At 38.2% G+C, this 26,236-nt stretch overlaps 3 protein-coding genes across 6 annotated transcripts; 1 reads left to right on the top strand and 2 right to left on the bottom strand.

The window, feature by feature from the left end:
- Positions 1-88: 88 nt before the first annotated feature.
- On the bottom strand, positions 89-5,348 carry LOC145970601 (uncharacterized). The gene is made up of 7 exons (XM_083097480.1): positions 5,279-5,348; positions 3,389-3,586; positions 2,340-2,426; positions 2,088-2,264; positions 1,723-1,842; positions 1,386-1,481; positions 89-1,287 (listed from the first exon to the last, which is right to left on the bottom strand). Exons 1-7 carry the CDS (start codon positions 5,346-5,348, stop codon positions 1,157-1,159), a joined length of 879 nt encoding a protein of 292 aa, XP_082953606.1. The 3' UTR covers positions 89-1,156.
- LOC145970391 (uncharacterized) lies at positions 5,097-25,903 on the bottom strand. Of its 4 annotated transcripts, none has more exons than XM_083097159.1 (3): positions 10,086-25,903; positions 5,675-9,983; positions 5,097-5,474 (listed from the first exon to the last, which is right to left on the bottom strand). In XM_083097159.1, the coding sequence occupies exon 1, from the start codon at positions 19,907-19,909 to the stop codon at positions 18,809-18,811; it is 1,101 nt and encodes a 366-aa protein (XP_082953285.1). In that variant the 5' UTR covers positions 19,910-25,903; the 3' UTR covers positions 5,097-5,474; positions 5,675-9,983; positions 10,086-18,808. The 4 variants fall into 4 exon arrangements, with proteins under 4 accessions (XP_082953285.1, XP_082953286.1, XP_082953284.1 ...); XM_083097160.1 differs by having other exon boundaries at positions 6,900-9,983; XM_083097158.1 differs by having other exon boundaries at positions 5,097-9,983; positions 10,086-11,173; positions 11,272-25,903.
- Positions 15,709-17,081, top strand: LOC145970436 (uncharacterized). The gene has a single exon (XM_083097252.1). The coding sequence runs from the start codon at positions 15,840-15,842 to the stop codon at positions 16,620-16,622; it is 783 nt and encodes a 260-aa protein (XP_082953378.1). The 5' UTR covers positions 15,709-15,839; the 3' UTR covers positions 16,623-17,081.
- Positions 25,904-26,236: the final 333 nt, after the last annotated feature.

Genomic DNA, 26,236 nt, shown 5'->3' with positions numbered 1-26,236 from the left:
TAAAGATTTAATTTAATTATTATATACATATTTGTGTTTAATTATTATACATTGTTTTTTATATTTAATTGATAAAAAGTATACTTACATATTGCAGTAAAGATGCGGAATCTTGTGTTATCAATTCATTAAATTGCTTTAGTGCTTCAGGAGTTCGAATTGGTAAATTCATATTTATTGCATTTTCTTGTGAAAAATTTGGGTTTACATCCAACAATAATTGTTGGACTGTAATCAATAATCGTAGAATTTTTTGAATGTCATTCTGACAAGCTTCTATTAAAAAAATTAATATATATATATATATATATATATATATGTATATACATATGCATATTAATTAAATAAAATTAATGCAATGTAAAATTAATGTAATTATTATTATTATATAATATATGTATATATATATTATATATATTATATTAGTTAGTTATTATACAGAGAGAGAAGTAATGCTTTACTGCAATGCGATACTATTATCTTACTACAACTTAATTATTACTTTGTCTTTAAAAGTATGAGAGTAGGAAAAAATTTGTCAAACAGAAACTACACAGTACAAAAGCGATCATGTTATAGTTACGATAATGTATTTTTCTCAATGGGATAAATCTGAAAGTCTATCTCTCAGATCTGAAGATCAGCTTTGTTTTTTGAATGTTATCTTTTGTATTTATTTTATGATAAAGCGACTATTAAGAGAAACACAACAATGACATAAGATTATTAAGACATAAAAATGAAAGTGTAAACATTTTTTGACGCTTTTAAGTTTCTTAAAAAAATGTAGTGTACACATATTACCATTGAGATTTTCTTTGATGAAATAAAGGACCAATAATTTTAAAATTAATAATTAAAACCATGTGAATATTTCTAGTCTCAGTCGCATAAGTATTATTGATATTATTAATTTCATTTTATATTAATTTATATTAATTTCATCATTTTCATCTTTCTATGTGAATTTACTAGAATGCTTTTAGTGTTTATCTTAAAGAAGTACTACCATAATAAAACGATCATTTCTGTACCATGTAATTTCTGTTAGATAAATTGTTCTTATACTGTCATAGTTTCAAAAAAGTAATAATTATTGTCTATTTCTATATATAAATATATATAGTTAAATTATATTTTATTGAAATATATATTATTAAAAATTTATCCTCATATGTTTACTGCAACATAACTCGTGAGATTCTTTTTTTCCTTTTATGTTTTTTGCAGTTTCTTGATGATTGGTTTTATTAAATATTATTTGTGACGATGAGGAAAGTGGCGCATCTAAACCATAGAAAAAACCAATTCAAAAATTGTAATAATAATATAAATAAATCTGTTATGTCCGTAGAAAAGATTAAATTAATTATTTTACAACTCACTTATTTCTTCCACTTTCAAAACATTCAAGTTAAGTTCCACTGCTTCAGCTTGATGTGAAATGTTCACTGATGGGTTTGTGGTTAAACTATTGTGATCTATATTTATAGCAATAAAAAACACATTTTGTACTACTTATTACTCTATTAAGTATATAAATGTAATAAAATTAAGTTTTCTTATTTTTAATTTAAAAAATGTAATATAATTAACTAAGATGTATAATTATATTGTATATGTAAAATTTAGACTATTTATGCAAATTAATTTTAAAAGAAAAAAATTGTATCATAATGGTTAATGAAGTCACAATAACATAATATATTTATTTCTTAATACCTTCTGTGATTTCATCATATTTTTCTAAATTAATTACGGTTTCCAAAGGTAACTGTGAAGATAACAAGCTATTAAAGTCCAAATGGCTTTCGATTTCTCCATATGCTTCTTTTTCATTATCTAGTAATTCAAAGTAATTTTCATTACATAAAAAGTAGTAATTCAGAATAAGTATCGTTCTCGTGTTTGTATATAAATTGTAGTATTAGATTATTCTGCAAACTTTTTACATTTACTATTTTCAAAATTTTTACTTAAAAAGTACGGAAAAATAAAAATTAAATGAAATTGAAAAGATATATTAATCCTATTAATGCTACTAATTGACTTTTATAAACTTGTAATTAACAAAAATGAACAATTACTTTTTTCTATAATTTGTCTTTCATCTTCTAGTTTTACCAAGCGCTTTTCTTTTTCACATGTCAATGTTTCCAATTTGCAATCAGTTGCAGGTTTATTTAATACTTTTTGTACAGAGCTTCCTTCATTTTTTGTTATTGTTGATAATGGCTTGTAATTTATAGGAGGATTTGGAATACCTATTTTATGTTTTTTAGTTTAATATTATAATTTCAAAAGTTTTCAATATAAATAATATATAAATTAATACTTACTTAAATCTTTTAATTTAATTTTAGTTAATGTGTTCTTTTTATAGGTTAACAATATCTTATCTATTTTCTTATTATTACCTATATTATCTATTTAAAAATAAATATATATAGTATATATGAAATATACAGGGTGTTAAAAAAGTATCGCATACGCTCAGTGCCATCCGATAGAGAAGGAGAATTTAAGAAAAAATGTCTAATACAATTTTTCGATCCCATGAATAATTTTGCCGCAATTAATTATTGTAATCAGTTAATCAGCGCGGAGCTACAAGAGGAAGCCAGGGGCGAGGCACGCGAAGTCTGCGGCGCGACGGCTACCGCACTCATACCATGCTCTCGTACCGAGCGGAGGGAAAGTGCTTGCGATCTATTTATTTATTTTACTCACCTTCTTTTTGATAAGAGTAACAAAATAATTTACAGGAACAATCATCACGTAAAAATTTGCGTGATTATATCACGATACAGACTTTGTTAATTTAATGAAAGAATTTATTTTTAATAAGTAAGAAGGCAAGATAATTTAATTAATATTTTCAGTTAACATTTTAAAAAATGAGTTAAAGAGGATTAATTTTCGCTTCTTACTTATTAAAAATAAATTTTTTCATTAAATTAACAAAGTCTGTATCGTGATATATTAGAATCACGCGAATTTTTACGTGATGATTGTTCCTGTAAATTATTTTGTTACTCTTATCAAAAAGAAGGTGAGTAAAATAAATAAATAGATCGCAAGTACTTTCCCTCCGCTCGGTACGAGAGCATGGTATGAGCGCGGTAGCCATCGCGCCGCAGACTTCGCGCGCTTCGCCCCTGGCTTCCTCTTGTAGCTCCGCGCTGATTAACTGATTACAATAATTAATTGCGGCGAAATTATTCATGGGATCGAAAAATTGTATTAGACATTTTTTCTTAAATTCTCCTTCTCTATCGGATGGCACTGAGCGTATGCGATACTTTTTTAACACCCTGTATAATAAAAATATATAAATATTAAATTTTTTGTTTTTATTACATATTTGTAAATAATTTAAAAAGTTTACCTAAATCTTCATTTTCATTTTCTTCTTCGGATGAGGAAGATGTACAATATCGAGATGGTTTTATTATTTTTCGTTTTTGTGAAGATGTGTGTGCATTTGTATTATATATATTATCTTTTATACTTGATAATGTTTCATCGTCATTGGTAGATATGTTTATTGCTTGAATTTCAAATTCTCTAGCTTGCTTATAGGTATCTGAAAAAGTTAGAAATTAGATAAGAATATATGTATATCTACCATATATCTAATATATATCTATATCTATAATATTTACCAAAAGGTCCTAAATATTTTTTATAATGAATATTATCCCAATCATTACTGGGTGTTGTTTTCTTTTTAGACTCAACACTGGGATTTTTTTCTTTCGGTCGCTACTTAAATTCTTTCGTTCTGAATATTAACCATGAAGCTGGTATTGTTGCAGACCACTCATCCCACAGCACAACAAAATACATTTCTATATATAAATATAATTTAAACACACTACATATTAATTCTTTACAAAATACATGCAGTATTAATCCAAAATATTTCACAAATAGTCAACAAATAGTATTATATTGTATTTAACTTGACATGGAATTTTCAAATATTTTCTATAATTCTACATATATGTTAGTACATTTTTTATGGATATATATTTTTGTATATGTAATTGTTATGTTAAAACTATAAAAAAATTTAAATGTAAGCTGAATTGATTTAAGACTGAGTCCAGTTCAATACACAACTATAAAGCATTAAAATATCTCATATTATATTTTATTATATTGCACAAATATCACATATTTAGACATATTTTTATAAATTAAATCTATAACTTAAGAATATTATAATTTTATAATGTATTTGGAATGTTGCAAAGATGTATTTAGAACATATATAACCTAAAAAATTACACAAGATTATGCTAAATGATAGTTTTTATCAATATACATATACATATACAGGGTGTCCTAGACCACCCGTACATCCCTTTTCTTTCAAAAACTAAGCATTTTAGAGAAAAACGTTTTCGACAAAAATTGTATGGTTTTGAGGGAAATATAAGATGGTGTCATTGGTTTGACCTTGGATGGCATCGTTAAGGTGAGGTCAAGGACACCTTTAATTTCTTAAATGGAACCACCTATTTTTTATTGCATATTCTTATAGCTTATGTCGAGAGCTTTCCAAAACACTATAATAAAGTATTTTTTCATCAAGTACTTTTCGAGTTATAAGGCTTGAAATAATTTCTTAATTTTACATAAACCATAAAATATCTAGTAAAATATTCATTTCTCGATTATCTTACCTTAATACTTTTATGTACAAAATAGCACTTATATTTAATAATATTTTATTATATTTTTAATTATTTTTCCTTAAAAAATTATTAATAATTTTAAAAAATAATAAATTATTAAATAAAATTGCAATAATAAATAAAATTTGATGAGGAAAACTAAAAATAAATAAAATAAAATTATCTGAATAAATACATAAATATATTTAAAATGTGAGAACTAAATAAAAAGACACTAAAAAAATAATAACAGTGTCATTCAAAATACATTATACAAGCATTGTGCTATTAGGAATGTACAATTATTTTTATACATAATTTTTAGTGTAGATATATATATATATATATATATATATATATATATATATATATACACACGCTTAAAATACAATTTGATATAATTTTATGTACATGTATGATTAGATAGTTTATTGATTCCCCTTAGGGTTACAAGGCGCTTTTGCAAGGAGCGTACCCGAACCTTTCACAATCCAAAAAATTTACATCCCTCCGACCTAGCCCTTGTGCGACCACTACATTCTAATTTCCCACACCCTCCCTGCGTATCCTTCCCTTCCTTTCTCTCCATCCCTTACCTCCCTTTCCACTCTCCGGACCCTTCTCCTCCCAATCTATGCTTCCTCTCATGCCAGCACCGCTTTCCATCTTCCTCTTCCTCCTCTCCCTTTCTCCTGCGCTTTGCTTTCCCTATCCTGTCTCTCTTCCTTTCCTGTCTCCGTTTCCTTCTGCTCTAATCCTTCCTTTCCATTCCCCACCCTGTATCGAGAGTAACTGCAAACAAACGGAAATTAAACAAAAGCACAGCGGTTATCTACTCCTCCTCTCCACTCCCTCCACTTCTTCCATTTCCCTTAACTCCCTCTCCTATCTTTCCTACCTTTCCTCCTCTATCCCTATTCTCTCCCCCTTGTCCCTACTCGTCCCCCCTCTTCCACCTCCTACCCTTCCCTCTCCAGCTCTCCATTCCTTACCTTCTTCACCCTCTTCCTCCTCTCTCCTTTTCCACTATTCATCACTTTCCTCCTCCGTCTCCTCTGTTTCCTCATACCACCTACTTCTTTCCACCGCTTGCCCCTCCTCTCTCCATCACCAGCTTTCCTTCCTTCCACCGTCCTCTCTCTCATCTCCTTCTTCATCTCTAATGCTTTCCACTTCTCTATCGTTGACTCCTCCACCTTCCTGCCTTCCTTTCCTTCTCTTCTCTCTTCCTTTTCTCTCTTCTCACCTACCACCCTAATCTCCTCCTCTGCACCTTCCCTCTCCAACTTAACCTCAACTCCCACGCTCCACTTCCCTATCGTTGACTCCTCCACCTTCCTGCCTTCCTTTCCTCCTCTTCCTTCTTCCTTTTCTCTCCTCTCACCTTCCACCCTACTCTCCTCTTCTGCACCTTCCCTCTCCGTTCTAACCTCAACTCCCACGCTCTCTTGACCGACCTCCTCTCTCCTCTCCATTCCCCTTGTCAACCTCCTTAACACCAACACCAGCTCCACCATAACCTTCCTCAGTTCTCTGATCTCCTCCACAGTCCTCCACTTTCCATCTTTTTATCTATCGTTCCAACTTCCTCACTGTAAAACCCCTTGCACAATGCTAGGCAACAGGCAATAGAAATAAGGAATAGAAACTATTCACCAATAAATACGCAGAACAGAAAATATTCGCCAATAGGAGCAGAGAATAGATACTATTTCTGTTCTTATTGCCTGTTGCCTAGCATTGTGCAAGGGGCTTAAACACCGTACTCTCCGTCTCTCTTTAATCGATCCACGCATCGATCTATCTACCGCTCGCTTCCTTCCTCTAAAGTCACTAGATATACAATGTACCGCAATCATTCGCCATTTTGATTCCAATAAGCGGTTCATTCAAATTATATATTTACATGACCCCTTAATGACAATGTATTTTTGGCAATTAATTTCAGCCATTTTTTGCATTTTTTGTTGTTATTTTCGCTTTTTGGGATGCGAAATAAACGAAAACCTTTTTCGCTTTGATTTCTATAGCCTTTTACGCAACAACCTAGTCACGAATGCTTCTCAGATTTCACATACAAGTTAGAAAATTGCACTTAAAGTGTACATACATACGTAACAAAAGTGTGCACATGTACTTTTTGGCGTCATTTTGGCTCCAAATCCTTATACATTGAGTCTTATGGATTGCGGTACTTTGTATATCTAGTGACTTTACCTTCCTCCAGCCTCTAGCGCCATCTCCACTCTCCATCTCTGCCGTTCCACTCGCTCCTTCCTTCGGCCTCTAGCGCCATCTCCACTCTCCATTTCCGTCGTTCCACTACTCCTCTTCTTCCCGCCTCTCCCTCCATCCGCCATTCTTCCAAACTCAGCACTTTTACTCCAACTTTTCTCTTCCAAAAAACTCTCTATCCGTTCTCTCTCCATCTCCGCCTCCATGTCCTCACAACCCTCCGGTATACCCCCACCTCCTCCTCCGTTCCCAGCTCTCATCTCCTCTCCCAACCATCCCCTTTTCCTTCTCCTTTCTGCCACTCACTTCCACACCTGTCACCCGATCTAATGGCGGCGACGTCCCCCCTATGTACATGTATGAATTATAGGAAAAAAAACTGTTTTTTTATAAGGAATACAAATTGCCTTTATATTTATTTCATCCAGTGGATAATTTTTTAATTCGGACCATTCATTCCCAACGACATTGTTAAATAATTTTGAATTTACAGGATAATGAGGAAGATTGCTTGTATTTATTAATATTCTACCTTGTATCATGAATTTTTTATCATATTTATAAATATTTATAATATGAAAAATATCAAAACTTTTTAAGTAACAAAAACTGTCAGGCTCTTTTTTTGATAAAAGTTCAAATGTTTTATAAAAAATGGAATCATATGCTGATCTTGTTTCATTTGATTTTAAAGAATTATAATGAGCAACTTGAGGTTTTGAAACATTATATTCACGTCGTGTTTTTTTATATGTAGCACGTTCCACTATTCTATTATATATTTGTTGAAGAGGTTTTTCTGCTTTCTTTAATTGTTTTTTAATTTCATATAAAAAACTTTCAAAAGAAAAACTACTATATGAATCCAAATGACCAAATTTTAGAACATCATCAGCTAAGTGAATTAAATTGTAAACGTTATAAATAATAAAATCTTTTCCGTATAATATTTTTGCAGTTTCAACAAAATAAGTTAACAAATTTTTAGCATATTCATTATTATTAATACAATCACTTTCATGACATAATATCCTAATAGCACAATGCAAAGAATTAAAATGTAATAAATAATTTGGAGGCAAATAATTTTGAAATATAACTGGTCCTACATATAATAAAAATAATCTTAATTCCGTTGCTTTCCAACGTTCCAACTCTTCTAAATTACGTGTCTTCCGTGCAAAATCTTTTGGTATCCATTCTGAAATATTACATAGTTTGTGAAATTTCACGTATAACTGCAGAACTAAATTTAATTCTTTTAATTTCTCCATGCATAAAAATATGAAGCATTTTTTTTACCACTCCTAGACAAACCAAGTGCATATAATCTAATGGAAATTGACTTACCATTCCCAAATTTGCTTTTTCAAAAATTGATCTTCCAATATGATGTTCTTTATTTTGTTGATAAACAAAATTTTCATCCGTCCTTAAATTTGCATTTATTTCCAAAAAAAGCATTCAATAATTATTATAATCACCTTCTTGCATACATTTTGCACAACCAAAATATCCATTAAATGCTTTAATACACTTCACAAATGCTGCAGCTGGAGAATCACAAACTACACACCGAATTGTAACTGTAAAATGTATTCCATTAAACTAAAATCCTTTTTCATGTAAAGAAACCCCGTAAGCAAAATGTTAGCAGTATGTTGGCAGACTGGTAACAGATTTAATCAAAGTATATCAGCAGACTGACATCAACTGCGTCCTCATTCAGCTTATATTCTGCTGACAGAGCCTGCTCACAGAATCTGACAGCAGATTGATAGCAGAAATCCAGCAGGATCTGTTAACATGACTTGACGCTCGATTGTCGGCAGAAATAGTGTGCCAGGCTATAAGAAAGACTCGATTTCCAAGTCTTCGTTGCTCGTGCTATTGCTATCTCGTTCGCTCTTATTGCCATTTCGCTCTCTCTTATTACCTTCTCGCTTGCTCACATAACTCCCGTATACGCTACACACGCACGCACGCACGCGCGCGCGCGCGCACACACACACACACACACACACACACACACACATATATACAGGGTGAGTTTTAATGGTTGTGTCAATCTTTTTATCATGCGGGAGATTACCTATCGCAATTTTAATAAATTGATCGATACATAGATGTCAGTTAATTGGATCGACCGTATCGAAGGCTGAAATATAATGTGTACAATTAAAGCAAGTTAAAAGCTGAAATTATGTAGTACGGATTTATTATTATTATTAAAGCTACGTATACATATTTAATATATTAAAGCAGTAAGAATACATATTTAAAAATTCAGTTCAATTTTAACATTTTAACGTTTTATGTAAAACTTTATTTCAAATTCCGCATTTATTTTTATGATAAAAATTTTTATTTATTTTGTTAGTAGGTATACAAGGAGAGTTCTAACGCAGGTCCTCTCAAGGGGGGTGAGGCGCGAGGGGATTTCAACGGCGCGGGGGAATGACGTCACGCAGGATGGAGGGGGTTTTCCGTGGCGCGGGGGAATGACGTCACGCGGGACGGAGGGGATTTCGTAGGCGCGGGGGCTGCGGGGCGGGGCGGGGGACGTTTGGGGACGTGTTGGATGTTTTATGACAAGTATAAACAATCATAAACCGATGTCCGGTTGATAAACAACGGAATTTGAAGAGGATTGGATATTGAATTATTTTCCATATTTTTTCTAGGAAGAATTGCAACGTATCAGCACCGATGTTCGGTTGCTTTGTACCCTTGCCGCGCGTGTGAGAGAGAACGATAATATCGCGTGCGAAAAGAACGCGTACGAGAGAGAACGATAGCGAGAATTATAATTAATGCGAGAGCACGCAAAGGATTGGAGCGCAAGGGAAAGGCGTGTAAATAATTGCAACTTTTTTGAAATATAAATTTATTTAAAAATGTGTATGAGTATTACAAATTGTGTGTGTGTGTACTTAATAGTAAAATTATGTAAAATTTAAGAAATTAATAAAAGATAGAAATAAAAAAATAAAAGAAAAGAAAAAAGAAAAAAAATGAATATAAAATAATGCGGACGGTGCGCCGGGCTGTAAGGGGAGGCAGCTCCTGAAACAGGAAAAACGCTACATTAATTTTATCTTAATTAAAAATAAAAAACTAATTTTATCTTAATAATTAATAACAAAAATTTTAAAAAGAAATATGTACCTTAGCCTCCTGGAACTGCAGAGCCGTGCCAGTATTCCTGTAACCATCTTCTTCTTCTCTCTTCCATTCTTCTTTGCCATTGCCGTATTCTCTCCTCTTCGATTATTCTGTTCTCTTCATATCTTATAACAAATAGTTCGCAGATTTCGTCAGATAGGGACTTCATCCCGAAGAGCAGCCGCAGATTAAAAATGTCGAGATATTTCCATGATCCATTTACATCATTATCCAGGCGACTCTCCGGGGTGTCGCCCCATTCCTCCGCGAGATCGTGTCGCGCGTTCCAGCGCTCCGCCCGCACATTGCGTCAATGCTGTATGTTGATGAACCCGGGAATTTTGACATCATCGGGGTACTATAAAATAATATATTAAAAATACACATACACATACGCACAATTTTTTCACAAAAACACTACCTACCTTCCAGACAAATACCACTTTTAGTATCACAGAAAATAAGAGCTCTACAAAACTCCTCTTCCAAAATGAAAAATTAAAAATAGAATCCATTTTATTTGCAGCGTAAGAAATAATCGCACACACGGTTAAACTCGCTGACGCTCTCCTCTCGGACGATACACAACTGAGATTGAAATCGAATGTTACTCTCCGCTGTAGGAATTATAAAGGTCTCAAAACTGGAAGGGTTACACTAGTGTACGAATATATTTTACACCCACTGTATATATTAACCATTAGTGATCCTTTCATGGTCTTTTTCTACGCTCGGTATAAACAATATGAACAGTATTCCTATGAAGAGAAATAGATCTTGGAACCTTCTTTTTATGTTTTCTGTTTATGATACCAATGTTCGACTGCTATGTACCCTTGCCGCGCGTGTGAGAGAGAGAACGCGTACGAGAGAGAACGATAGCGAGACTTATAATTAATGCGAGAGCATGCAAAGGATTGGAGCGCAAGGGAAAGGCGTGTAAATAATTGCAATTTTTTTTTGTTACAATTAAAAATATATAATTTATTTAAATGTATGTATGTGTGAGTTTAATAAAATAAAGTATACAATATAAAAGAAAAATAATAATATATAAAATAGACCGTCGGGCTATGTTGGGGAAGCCGTTTCTGAAAACAGAAGAAAACATATGCATTTCATTAGTTTAAATTATTTAATAATTTATTTTAAAATACTTTTGATATGTAATAAATTAAAAGATACTTACAATGTTATCCATGACTCATCTATTTTAATTTATGCAAATAGGGCACATGTTGCAGGGCAATATTTGATTCAAACATTTTCTGCACTCTTTGCATGACATATTTTCCAAATGAACATAAGCTATGGTTCTATGTTCTCGAACAGAACTAATTTCTTCAAACTGATGCGGATCTTCTAGAAAGCATTCGGTAGAATATTTTGATTTATTTTCCATATAGTAATAGGAAATGCAACATATCTTTGTTGCTTCATTGTATGTCATTATTTCAGGTATGCTTAAATCTCGCTGTTTCTTTTGTAACCGTTCATCAAGAATATCGACACTATTGTCACTATCATAATCACTGTCCTTCGCCAAGGGTTCTATATCCGATCCATCATCTTCCATCTCTCTCCTCTCTCTCTCCTCTCTCTCTATCTCCATCCTCTCCGCCACAACTGGATCCATCCAATAATCATCATCATCCGTATCATCGTCGATGATAATTACGTTTTCTTCAGCCATTGCACAAGACCACCGAAACACAGAAGAGCAACGAAAGAAATGACACTCTAGTGCAGCAGACTCCTCTTCATTATATATATATTTTTAACATAAACAATATAAACACCAGTATTCCTTTGAAGAGGATTGGATCTTAGAATCCCCTTCCTTTTTTTTTTCTTTTGATGTACATGCTTTGTACCTTCGCTTCTAACATTCAAAAGATGAGAAAGGATTAGACGAAATATATAAGGAGGAGGAGGATTGAAAAATATCAAATCATAGTACGGAGGCGCGAGGTGGGGGACGCTTGGGGACGTGTTGGATGTTTTATCGCAAGTATAAACAATCATAAACCGATGTCCGGCTGGTAAACAGCGGTATTTGAAGAGGATTGGATATTAGAGTCGACCCAGAATTATTTTCCATATTTTTTTTTCTAGGAAGAATTGCAACGTATCAGCGCCGATATTCGGCTGCTTTGTGCCCTTGCCGCGCGTGTGAGAGAGAACGAATTCTTTCTGAGATGTAAATAAATGATTATTATGATACACCATACTTATTTATTTTACACAAAGATAAAAACAGGTTTAGACGAAATACAGGGAGGATTGAAGCGCATCAAGTCACAGTACGTGATTTGAACGCGCATCGACACGTCGGTATAGTAAAAGTATAGTCAAAAAGTATAGTGTTCTGTCAGAAAGTAGTGTTCTGTCAGTGTTGTGTGATAATATATATATATAAATGGAAGACGAAGATCACGCGTTGTCATTTGACAGTGACTGCATTAGTGACTGCAGTGAGAACTCCACGGAATTCAGAGAGAAAATAGTGTCTGTTGCGGAAATTAATTCTTTAAACGCACGTAGTACAAAATTTTGTATCATATACAGTTATTATTCCACGGGTGGTGCTTTAGCTGTATGTCCTTTGTGTATGATTGCATTGCAAGGCGTGGATAGCCAAATGATGTATGCTGTTCGAAAGCATAAAATTGAGACACTTGATGCGATGGATGGCCGATTCTGTTCAACGTGTAGCGAGCCGTTGTATATAAGATTTCCGTGCAATATGTGCCCAATTTGCACTCTGTGAAGAAATGGATAACGTCGAGCAGACTGAATGCGACCTGGTGGAGCGGTCCCGCCAAATTGCCACCTTGGGTGAATATTTTGCGTGGCTACAACGATGCAACGAGTACATCGAGTCGCTGGAAGAGCAAAGTCGAATCAAACGACTACGATTATCGATCGGGAATCAACAATCGCTGATTGCTCGGATCGCGCGACTCGAAGGTGCAAAGACTCGATTGCAGAGACAGTTTATGCCCAGTGGTGGTAATTACAGTGGCGACAATAACGCGGGTGCCGAATGTAGCGCGCATCAAAATGAACTTGTGTGGCGTGAGATTGATACCGCGTTCGATAACCGTATTCTGACTGGTGCGGTGATAAACTATAATCACATCGAACCTCGCCAATTTCTCGAGGACGCCAAAGACATTGTGATAGAACATGTGCAGGACGTTATAAGAAGACACAACAGTGTAAAAGTGAACACTATATTCAATGGTGAATTTGTGTCGGGTGATAAGCGCGCAAATAAAAGTACCAATACGAGAAACTGTGAACTCTTTCGCACATCCGATTTACACGAGTGGTACGAGCGTCGCGTTATCAAACCCACTCTAGCATCGCTGGAAGAATTTCAGGAACGCGATAGCGGGTGGGCATTGTCGCGAATACAGAATTTGACTGTAAATATAAATAAGTATAATCCTATGCGCGCGGGATGTCATATAAAATTGCCGCGGGAGATTGTGATGAAGAGAGCGGTGATTAACGTACAATCAAAAGACAATGCGTGTTTCGCGTGGGCAGTGGTGGCCGCTCTATATCCCGCTGAAAGAGACACGAATCGGGAATCTTCATATCCCCACTATACGACGGTGTTAAATGTACAAAATATTGAGTTTCGATGATGTTGAACCAACTAAAAAAATTTGAACTTGTCAACGATATTTCGATCAACGTCTACAGCATCGAAGAGAAGAACGGCATTGTTCCGATACGTCTTTCGCAGCAGAAGCGGGACAAGCATGTGAATCTGCTATACGTGGAAGACGGCAACAATGTCGGACATTTCGCATGGATCAAAAATTTATCCCGGCTCGTGAGCTCGCAATTGAGCAAACACAACGGTCAAAGATATATCTGCGATCGGTATGTATAATTTAAATAATTATAAGTTATGTAGTAAATTGTATATAAATCTTTAATTTTTAAAAAATTTTTATTTTCTTTTATAGATGCTTGCATTACTTTGGTTCGGACGACAAGTTGCAGTCACATACGATAGACTGCGGAAAAATAAACGACTGCGCTATCCGGTTACCGAGCGATAAGGACAAGTGGTTATCGTTCAACAATTATAACAGGAAAGAGCAGCTTCCATTCATCGTGTACGCCGACTTGGAATGCGTTCTGGCCAAGATGGAGGAAGAGAAGAATATGTGCCAGCACCATCAAGTATTTAGCATAGCATATTATATACATTGCTCGTACGACGACTCATTATCCGCATATCATTCGCGTCGCAGTACCGATTGTATAGCATGGTTCGTCGAACAACTTAAAATGTTAGCATTTCGTGTAAAAAATATTTTAACTACTAATGTCCCTATGGTAGATTTAACATTTGAAGAGTGTGAAAAATTTAATAGCGCTACTCAATGTCATATATGCGAAAAACCGTTCGCGCAAGACGATACACGCGTACGCGATCATTGTCATTTGACTGGACGGTACAGAGGTCCCGCGCATTCAAATTGTAATTTAAATTATAAAGAGTCTTTCTGTATTGCGATAGTGTTTCATAATTTATCCGGTTATGATTTGCATTTCATTATCGAGGAAATAGCCACAGCGTTCGAAGGGAGAGTCGAGTTACTTCCAATAACGGAAGAGAAATATATATCGTTTACCAAAAATGTCGATCTTAAGGAAGAAAAACCAAAAAATCAAGTAAAATTACGCTTCATCGATTCATTCAAATTTCTTACGGCAAGTCTCGACAAATTAGCATCTTATCTAGATAAAGATAAACTGGATATTTTAAAATCAGAATTTCAAAATTTATCGAGTGAAAACTTCAAATTATTAACACGGAAAGCTGTGTTTCCATATGAATACATCGATTCCGTTGACAAGTTGCAAGATACATGTTTACCACCGCGCAAATCATTTTACAGTTCCTTAACCGGTGAAACTATATCCGAGAGCGATTACGCGCACGCCGAGAACATCTGGACGCGATTCTCCATTCGAACGCCAGGCGAATATAGCGATTTATATCTTAAAATCGATGTCTTGTTATTAGCCGATATTTTTGAAAACTTTCGCGACAAATGTATCGAAAGTTACGGACTCGACCTTGCGTATTACTATACTCTACCCGGATACACGTGGGACGCCATGTTGAAGCATACCAAGATTACGTTTGAATTGCTTACCGACATCGACATGGTCATGTTTATCGAACGCGGTATACGTGGCGGTCTGAGTCAATGTTCGGGTAGATACGCTCGCGCTAATAACAAATACATGGAGTCGTACGATCCATCGAAACCATCATCATACTTGATGTACTTTGATGTAAATAATTTGTACGGATGAGCAATGTGTCAACCGTTGCCTTACGCCGATTTTCGATGGGTCGACGACGTGTCGAATTTTGACGTATCATCCATCGCGCTAGATTCGCCTACAGGCTATATCCTCGAAGTCGATCTCGAGTATCCGCAACATCTTCACGATGCGCACACTGACCTACCGTTTTGCCCGACACGCGACAAACCACCTGGCAAGCGGGAATTCAAACTGCTTGCAACGCTATACGATAAAAAGCGTTACGTGATACACTACCGCAACCTGCAGCAATGTACGCGTCACGGTCTTCGTGTTACAAAAATACATAGAATTTTACAGTTTTCTCAATCTCCCTGGCTTCGAAATTACATAGAACTCAATACACATTTTAGAACATTGGCTAAAAACGATTTTGAAAAAAATTTATACAAATTAATGAACAATGCGGTGTTTGGCAAAACGATGGAAAATGTGCGCAATCGCGTTGATGTAAAATTACTAACGCACTGGGACGGGCGGTACGGTGCAGAGGCAATGATCGCTAAACCAAATTTCCACAGCAGAAGCGTCTTTTCGGAAAATTTAATAGCTGTGGAATTGCGCAAACTCGAGGTGAAATTCTACAAACCAATCTACGTGGGTATGTGTATACTCGACATATCCAAGACATGTTTGTACGAGTTTCATCATGAGTATATGTCTCCCCTATATCGCGACAAATGTAAGGTCATGTACACCGATACCGATAGTCTCATATATCACATTGAGTGCGAAGACATGTACAAAAATATGAAGCGCGACGTCAGCAGATTCGACACTAGCGATTATGCTGCGAACAATGCGTACGGTATGCCGCTCGTAAATAAAAAGGTACCGGGTCTAATGAAGGATGAAAATAACGGTGCCATAATGACCGAATTTGCCGGGCTCAGAGCAAAAATGTACGCATTACGAGTCGATGGAAAAAAGGATACGAAGAAAGTTAAAGGCGTCAAGAGCAACGTTGTCGCGAGAACGATAACGTTTGACGATTACACACGGTGTTTGAAAGAAGAAATTGAAATGACGCGCCAGCAGTCGTGTATACGATCGAAATTGCACCAAGTATACACAATCCGCGAGACAAAAATTGCTCTGAGTCCGTACGATGACAAGCGGTATATCGTACCCGAAACCACCGATACGCTACCGTGGGGGCATTATAAGATACCATTGTAAAATGTGTGTGTGTGTGAAAGAAATATTAATAAAGATTTTTGTATTTTTATATTTCATATATTTTTGTAATGCATATCTCATACATCTTATATTAAAAAATACATGTACTATCGCAAGGAATATTGATAAGGATTTTTATGTATATTTTCATTTTTCAAATATTATATATGTTATACACATATATTTTTTCCAGAAAATTAAAAATAAACACTGTATGAATTAAATCACATTGTTTTTATGTATCCAAGAATTGTGCGAATTGTCAAATCCCAACCATTTCACGTAAACTTCGTCACCCCTCCTACGCAGTACTTTCTCCACGAGATACACGTCCGGATAATTCGCGCGATGCAACTCGTGCTCGTAGAACGCTCCAGCGATAGGTTTTTTGCGATAATCCTCAAGTAGATAGCTTACGGGATTAGTATGCTGCACTTTTACAATTTTAAACACTTCGGTTGTCCAATTTGACGTGTAACCTTTCTCAAAAATTGTCTTGTACTTGCTAACGCGTACCGAGTCATCTACTTTGAATTTCGCCGGACCCGCGATATTTACACGGTTGTACACAGTAGCCAAGAGTCTTTCAGCGATCGCAGGGGTAACGTCGACGGGTCGCATACCGATCGTTCGATGCTTGCGCGCGTTGTAATCCGATACAAGTCGCGGCAACGCGCTGATCCACTTGTAAGATCCGTTCAGCGTAAACATCTTCCACATGTCGTTTTTCAGTGTGCGATTGAATCGCTCAACGATCGATGCCTTCAATACTGAATATGTAGAATAATGATTGATGTCATGTTTCCGCATGAGCCGTTGCACGTCAGCGTTATAAAATCCCTTCCCCATATCAGTCTGTAAGTTTTTCGGACATCTTTTGCTATTTCGAATTATTTCAGCGATAGCGTCAGCTGTCTCGCTTCCGCCTTTACTCTTGAGTGGTGCGGTCCACTCGTGCTTGCTCAACGCATCGATGACTGTGAGTATGTAGTGGTAACCTCTGTTGAAACGAGAGTACGGATGCATCTCGACAATGTCAGCTTGCCACAGGTCATCGTATCCCCGCACTATGACGTGTCTTCGGGGAAAATTTTTTCTCGCCGGCGCGTGCAATTCGTTCACCAACTGCCGTTTCTCTAAACTATGTTGTTTCTTCGCTTCCTCGGTTATTCCCGATCGCCGATCCATCGTTGTTTCGATTCGTCGATCAAACGATGTGTGCCCCGAGTATCACCGTGCGTTTTATCATTCGTTACTGTTCGATAGCCGTTCGATAACCGTACCTGCCCCGTTCGATAGCCGTTTCTGACCCGTTCAATAGCCGTTCGTTACCGTTGCTACCCCGTTAGTTGCCGTTCCTGCCCCGTTCGATAGCCGTTTCTGACCCGTTCGATAGCCGTTCGTTAGCTGTTCCTGCCCCGTTCGTTGCCGTTCGATAGCTGTTCGCAGCCGTTTGTTGCCGTAATTGACCCTGTTGGTAGTCGCTTCTAAGTAGTCCGTAGCCTCGTTCACAGTCGTTTCTGACCCGTTCGCAGCCTCGTTGGCAATCGTTTCTGACCCGTTCGTAGCCGTTCCAGAGTTGTATGCCGCCTCGTATGTAGCCGTTCCTGACGTGTTCATAGCCTTGTTCGCAGCCGTTCCTGAGGTGTTCATAACCTCGTTCGCAGCTGTTCTTGAATTGTTCGTAGCCTCGTTCACAGCCGTTTCCTCTTCGATCACTGCCACTCATTGTAGTTCGATAAGCCTTTGTAGATGTTCAATAATTGTACAATAGCCGCTCCTTAACCGCTCGTAGCTGTTTCTGAATTAGTGTTAATCGCACGCTGAAGCTCGTTTATCGCAGTCTGCAAAGCTCGCACGTCCTTCTCGAACGCAGTCAGCTTCTCGTCTGATTCTTTCTCCTTCTTCAACGTTTTAACGCATTGTTCCACGTACAGTTTGTTGACTGCATCGGTATCAGCCTCAGGTTGCGCTACACGGCAAATCTTGCGCGACCTCCCGTCATAGTACGTAGCGACGCGACACAGAGCGTTTTGACGCAAGTAACTTGTCACCGATTTATCCCAATGATCGCTTGTTCTAATTGCTTCATTTCTCTGTTCAAATAATCCAAATTTGTTGATGGGCATTTTTTTTTCTCGATGCGAGTGACGTCGATCGACTGATCAGTTTCGTTGAGACACCGTTTAATTTATAATAAGGCCGACTTCGCGAAGTTCCTCTATAATCGACAGGATTTCGTTGTCGTGAGCGTTGTGGCCAGCTCGGCGCGAAGCGTCGAGCAATCGTAAACGATTCACTAGCTCGTTGGGATCGTCCCAGTGCACGTAATCGATCTTATTGTCGGTTAGCGTCATCACGCGAGGCATGGATACTCCCGTACCGCATTTTTTCTTTTTCGATTCGATTGACATCAACGGTGCAATTATGTGTTTATACTTGTATCCCCTGTTGCTCTTTAATTGACCTTGCGCATCATATTGGCGTTTATGCGCACTCGTCGCCATTAATATGCTCTTATATTTTTGCATATCGTCCTCAGTGTATATGTCATCATCGGGAATTCTCTTGAAGATCAACTCGTATAATCCAGGTGTACCAATGTACCTCACTTTGTCTATGATTATAGAGTCATCTGCGTCGATGTCGAATCGTTTGTTACCGAGCCACATTTCATTCTCGTTGAAATAGACACCGTACACGTGATCGATCTGATTTTTTTCGTCGCCACTAAGGAAAGCGCTCATGTACTTTTGTGGCAGTGGCCCGAAGTACTCTCGTAACATTTTTTGACCTTCCAACGTTTGTAACATGTTTCGAACAGATGGTGATTCGAGCGGATTGCCCGTGGTTTCGAAAACATTTTCGATTGCGAGTGATTGGGGTATCGTGGGTTGTATGATTCTCGTTGTCGCGGACGGTGTGGAGGTTATCAGCGGTTCATCCGATGTATGCGGTGTCGATAAACGATTCGCCTTCAATCGTTGTCTCTTTTTCGGTGTCGTATGCTCCTCCTTCTCCTCTTCTTCCTTGTACCGCTTGATGGGTAACGTTTTAATTATAGCGTCAGCGTTACTCTCCGGCTCGTTTTTCACCGCGATTAAACTAGAGTTGTCGACGATTTTTTGTAGTGGCTCGATAATAGGTCTAAAATGGGACTTGACCACGATATCGTCGTCGATCTTGCCGGTCTTCAAAGCGCGATGTTTCTTGCGGATCGATTCGCTCGTTTTCTCAATCTCCCTCGCAATTTTTTCACGCTCGCGAACATTATCGCTTTCAGCCATGTCATCTACAGAGTGTCGGCAGCGACTAATCGTTTTGCGGTATCGCGAACACGTTAAATCCTTTCCTGTATCGCCCGTTCGTAAATGAGCTGTCCTTATCTATCACTAGGAATCCATACTTTTGTTGCCAACAAGTACGACATAATTCACTGAAATCCTCGTACGACATGCGGTATTCACGTGATCGTTGTACACGTGTTTCAAGTTAGTACCGTCCTGTTTAAACGAGATCAGCAGGTTCGCGTTGTCGCGTATAAGATGTTTTGGTATTCTCGCGTACGTTTGACAAAGATAGAAGCAGTCGACGTTTGAATGACGACCCACTGAGAAGTACTCTCTTATCGTATTTTGCTTGTCGCACGCCACGTCATCGAAGACGAAAATCGAGTTTGGACGTGCCTCGCTCGGTAGAATGACGTCACTGTTATTGGAGAACGTAAAATAGCCGATTTCATCGATCGATGTCAACAAATTCTCCAGATATCGATATTTCGGCTGTTGCAGCGACTTCGAGTACACGTACACGTTCTCGAAACGTACACCGTGCGGACTTTCCAGTAGACTTATAAGAACGTTGGTTTTACCACAATTCGAGGGACCGCAAACGATCGCGCGTATAGTAGTCGGTAGCATCGTACCGTGTCTGCGCATCTCCGCATTGTCCTTCATTGATCGTAATCTGTCGTCGCAATTCGTCACGCGTATCGTCAAAGGTTGTCGCACGAATCTCATTTTTTTCAACACTATCGATTGGATCGAACGCCTGCCTATTTATAGGTGCGCGAAATCACGAGTCGCTCAGTAGAGAAAAAATGTTTGTTCTGCTATCAAGTCCTTCCGACATTCGCGATTTGAGCGTCGAACAACTACAATTTGTGTCAAAAGCTGTTCTGTTGCGAATGTGCGGTGATTACGTTCACTACGTGTGGGACAAACTTCCGGAACACATAAAAGCGGATCCGGAGGTTCAGACGTATCGTCGCTGTTACGAACACTACAATCAGCCGTGGCAGGAAACACACATCGACGGTCTGGCGCCATTGATAAAGAATTGCAGCGAATGTCAATGAAAATATGTAGAGACCTATTAATTCACGCGATAAACGCACTTCCGATCGAATTCCATATTCCCGGCTATCAGTTTTGCGGGCCAGGTACACGGTTGGAGAAGCGATTAGTCAGAGGCGATCGAGGTATCAACCCATTGGACGCGGCGTGTCGTGAACACGATATAGCATACTCTCGGAGCAGCGATCTCACCGAGAGACACGCGGCGGATAGGATACTCGCCGAGAAAGCGCGGAATCGCATCGTTGCGAGAGATTCGACTCTCGGTGAGAGAGCCGCCGCCACAGCTGTTTGGACAGCGATGAAAGCCAAGACGAAGCTCGGTATGGGTGTGAAGACGAAGAAAAGAACGGCGAAGAAACGGATACTTCCGGTAGCGAAATGCGGCGGTGTATTGCCGATTCTACCAATGTTGGGTGCGCTCGGATCCCTGATCGGTGGAGCGGCTGGTGTAGCGAAGGCGGTGAACGACGAAAAAGCCGCGCAACGTCAGTTGCAAGAGATGCTACGTCACAATCGCGCCATGGAAGGTCGCGGATTATATCTCGCTCCTTACAAATACGGACGAGGAGCCTCAACGAGAAAAAAAAACGTCAAAGAGACGCTAAAAATGCCGCAGGGCACAACTACCAACGTACAATTGCTGCAACTGGCAAAACGTATGCGCATTCCATATTTTAGAGGTGTTTTCATGCGCAACTCGTTACCGATCGGTGGTATATATAAAAACGAGAGCGGCATTGTAAATTTGGATAGCGTCGAAGGACCAGGTACTCATTGGGTAGCGTATGCAAAGAGGGGGAATCGCGCTATATATTTCGTCAGTTTCGGCAATCTTTGACCGCCGAATGAATTGGTGCGATATCTCGGACGAAACGTAACGAAGATACAGTACAATTACACATCTGTTCAAACTTACGATCAGAGCATCTGCGGACAATTGTGCTTGCAGTTTCTTCGAACGGTCGATGCATGTGAATTTAAAGACAGATATTGCGCTATTTAACTCAGTATTCGTTAAACAGTTTCGTCGACATGTTTATGACGTTCACATTGACTGGGAAGAGTAGCGTTCTCACGGCAAACTTCTTTCCCACCATAGATTTGAGCGATGGCGAATACGAGTTCGGTCTAACGGATTTTGAGACTTATCACACGATACCCAATGTGAATTCCTCGAATAATAAATTTTACTTTGGCAAAGACGACGAGGAAATTACGATTCCCGAGGGGTCGTATGAGTTGCAAAATATACATGAATTTTTGAAAGATGCAATTTCACGGAAACATCGCGATAAGAAAAACATTGACGGTGGTGACTATGAAGATGGTGAATATCCGATAGTGCTCCGTGCTAATTACAATACAATGAGGAGCGAGATCAAATGTGCCTACAGAATAAAATTTACCAAACCCGACAACATTGGATCGCTGCTAGGATTCTCGAATCGTATTCTCGAGCCGCGAAAATGGTACGAATCAAACATGCCGATTAACATTCTCAACGTGAATATTATCCGTATAGAGTGTAACGTGACCGCGGGTGCGTACAACAACGGCATACTCGTTCATACGATACATGAATTTTCACCGAGGGTACAACCGGGATATAAGATATCGGAAACGCCTGCCCAGATCATTTACCTGCCGATCATCGCGCGGAGCATTACGGATTTAACGTTACGCGTTGTCGACCAGAACGGACGATTGCTCGATTTTCGAGGAGAAGAGATCACCGTAAGATTGCACGTACGTATGCGACGTATGAGATGCTCGTATTGAACGGATCGAAAGACGTGAGAGATAACGCAATCTTTACGAGACCAGCAACACCAACAACAACAACAACAACGTCGACGTTCGCTAATATCAAATCATCCAAGAAAAAGAAACTCAGCGCATCGAACGTTGCGTTTTTACAATCTTTGGGATTTGCGGTGCGAAACAGCTGAACGATGACCGACATTCTCAACATCAGTGATAAACCGATTTTTGACAATCGTATCATCAAGATCGAGACTCACACGTACAACCCGTTCGCCAATACATCGTTCGGACACAGTGATGAGATAAGAATACCCATACAACAACAGGATCTGTATACATTGCCGTATGAGAGTTTCCTATACATCGAGGGACAACTAACGAAAACCAAACCAGCTGAAGGAAGTGATGTGGAACTGGCAAATAATTGCGCCGCATTCATGTTCGATGAGATTCGATACGAACTCGATGGCGTTGAGATTGATCGGAATAGAAACGTAGGAATAACTACTACGCTCAAAAACTATGTAACGGTATCATCCGATAGAAACGTGATTATGAAAAACGCCGGCTGGGATCCGTGGACCTATGAGAATGGACATTTCAATTTTTGCGTACCGCTCCACATGTTATTGGGATTTTGCGAGGATTATAAACGAGTGGTGATTAACGCTCGTCACGAATTGATCTTAATACGATCGCGCAACGATAATAATTGTCTGTTTGGATATTTGACACTGGAACCTGTGATCAACATATTCAAGATACAATGGCGAATGCCACACGTGCTGTTGAGCGAGATCGAAAAACTGTCGATGCTGCGTGCTCTGGAAAGCGGACGATATCTCAGCATGGGTTTTCGCTCATGGGATCTATACGAGTTTCCGCTATTGCAGCTTGCAACCAAGCATTCGTGGGCCATTAAGACCACGACTCAACTGGAGAAACCATGATACGTTGTCTTCGCTCTGCAGACAAACCGGAAAAATATCATGTCTGAGGATACGAGTCGATTCGACCACTGCAAATTAATCAACGTGAAACTCTATCTGAATTCGGAATGTTATCCGTACGACGATATGAATCTGGATTTCGAAAAAGGCAGATGTGCCATTCTCTACGACACGTACACGCGCTTCTGCAAGAACTATTACGGATACGAGTATCTCGAGCCGAGTCTCTCCATCTTACAGTTTCAACGTCAGGGTCCGTTCGTGATTATCGATTGTTCTCGACAAAACGAATCGGTTAAGAGCGCAACCGTGGATGTGAGATTGGAATTCGAATGTAAGGAGAACGTGCCGGCGAATACCACTGCGTACTGTCTCATCATACACGATCGTGTGATCCAGTACAATCCGTTGACCAACGTTGTACGCAAAATCACCTAAGCGATAACATCGACACAAGAGAGGGGAAGAGGAGCAGGATATAAATCAAAGTGCTGCGAGATGATTTTAGAGTTTCCCATTCCTCTCGACTGATGCATCGGGGAGAGAGAGAGATCTCGTCATGTCCGTACCAACGTTTGTGGATCTGCAAGGATTTATTGTCGGGAGAAATTTTGTCGTGAAGGAAGCTGCGGTTCTGAGAAAGGGATATGTTCTCTCGCATTACTTTTTCGCAAGTCCCGTACCGTGGAGCGTGCTTACAAAATCTGAGCGATGTCAAGTCTCATGGGTGATTAGAAATCATCATGGATTAAAATGAGAAGACGGAAACGTTCCGTATGGCTTGGCTCAGCGTGTAATTACAACAGCTGTCGTTGGTACGATACACGAAGAAGAAGAAGAAGAAGAATCGTCTGCCGTGTACGTTAAAGGACTTGAAAAGCGAAAATGGCTGACCAATATACTAGACGATGCGGGAAACGGCTATATTATTGAAACCTTGGATGCAGACTATGAAGATATTGATTCTCTAAATAAATTAGATATTACCAATAGTATGCGATGTGGAAAACATGTTAAGAATTGCGCATTACAAAATGTATTCAAAATATTTAACTGGTGGTCGCAACGCCAGAAAGAATTACAAGAAAATAAAATATGTAAACATTAATATGTTTTATCTCTTATTTTCCCTTCCTAGACCTTTCCTTGCGTTTCTAAGAATTTTTTGTCTGAGCGTTGTCTCCCCTTCTCCTAAAATTCAAAGCGTTAGAAGCATTGATCCCCCCACCACATTATACTTTTGGAAGATGAGCATCATGTATACTCGGTTATTTCTTATACGAACAGTGTCGCGTTAACACCGCTCTCGTGGTTCACTTTTCATAACTCCCAGAGAAATGTATTACGTCGAAAGAAACGGAAACAGCGGCAGCGGCATCGGAAGACGCGTGAATAATTACGTACCGAGTCGTGATAAAACTCCATCGTTTGAGAACAAATGTGACGAGTAAGTTTTATTTAACTTTTTCTATTTTTCGATTTTTACAAATTGTATTATTACTATTATTTTAATTTTAATTTTTCTGTAGCATTTCGTTGGAACGTCGTGCGGTTCGTATACTAGGTAGACGATACGCATTGACAGCTACGGAATTCAAATTCTTCGAAATTGGTATCAACGTGGGTCCACCGAGTTACGTGGAGATTGCCATAGGAGATCATCGAGGAAAGGAACTGATATTATCTCTCGAAACGTGGAAGGGACTCTACGAGCAACGTCGCAATATTCAAAATTTACTTTGGAACAACTCTAAAGATGACTACAATTTCATAAGCGTTGGACCGCTAACAGTGAGAGTTCGTACGATTAACGATGTCAAACTCATAAGTCTCGAATCTTCAAATGTATGCTTGATGATGGTCGAATCGACATTACATCGTATGTTCGATCTCGATCAATGCATAGATGTAACTTTTGATCGATTGGGTAAAATTATCGAAACAGTTGATGTCAAGTTTACGCAATTCTCCAATATCGCGTCCACTGTAATAAATCCAAAAGAAATATCGAATGTAATACGCGCGAGTGACGCTTTCAACAAGCATCAACTCGTCGATTGCGAGCTGGCAGCTTTAGTTTTTAGTCCATAGTACGTAAGAAAAATATGTAAAACAAGAATAAAGTTTTAAGTCTAAATCATGATGTAATTTCTTCGCACGCATTTCCATCCACTCAATCCTCTTCAAAGGAATACCGCTTATATTGTTTAATTCGAAAAAAATCTAGAATTACTTATATTGTGGGAGAGGGGGTGTACCGCAAGAGCACAAAGCTATTTTGTTTGCGGAAACATGTCCCGACGCGTTAGTCAGCCTTAAGAGGATGCCGGATTACCGACAAAACGATTATTTTTTTCCATAACGAAATTTTTTTATTGATTGCACAGAATTATAATTCCTTCTCCACGATTAAAGTATATATAAAAACAAAGCAGGAACCTACTAGTTTTATGTCAAAAACAAAAAAAATTGAAAAATTACAGTTTTTTTATCAGCTTCTGACGTCAACCCGTAACAAAACTTGCTTAATATAAAAATGTTG

Source organism: Camponotus vicinus, unplaced genomic scaffold (assembly GCF_025532165.1).
Source record: "Camponotus vicinus isolate PSW18456_S1 unplaced genomic scaffold, iyCamVici1.0 SCAF_4, whole genome shotgun sequence".
Lineage (NCBI taxonomy): Eukaryota > Metazoa > Arthropoda > Insecta > Hymenoptera > Formicidae > Camponotus > Camponotus vicinus.
Note: the sequence above shows the minus strand (reverse complement) of the source record. Positions and strands in the feature narration are given on the sequence as shown.

What these genes read in the sequence shown, in the direction of transcription:
- LOC145970601 (XM_083097480.1), bottom strand. Translation starts at nt 5,348, where the DNA reads ATGGAAAGCGGTGCTGGCATGAGAGGAAGCATAGATTGGGAGGAGAAG. An exon ending in TCCGGAGAGTGGAAAGGGAG is followed by an intron (nt 3,587 to 5,278) that starts GTAAGGGATGGA and finishes TAACTTTTTCAG; the next exon opens with ATACCTATAAGCAAGCTAGA. An exon ending in TTTGAAAGTGGAAGAAATAA is followed by an intron (nt 1,288 to 1,385) that starts GTGAGTTGTAAA and finishes TCTATGGTTTAG; the next exon opens with ATGCGCCACTTTCCTCATCG.
- LOC145970436 (XM_083097252.1), top strand. Translation starts at nt 15,840, where the DNA reads ATGAACAATGCGGTGTTTGGCAAAACGATGGAAAATGTGCGCAATCGC.
- LOC145970391 (XM_083097156.1), bottom strand. Translation starts at nt 19,909, where the DNA reads ATGGCTGAAAGCGATAATGTTCGCGAGCGTGAAAAAATTGCGAGGGAG.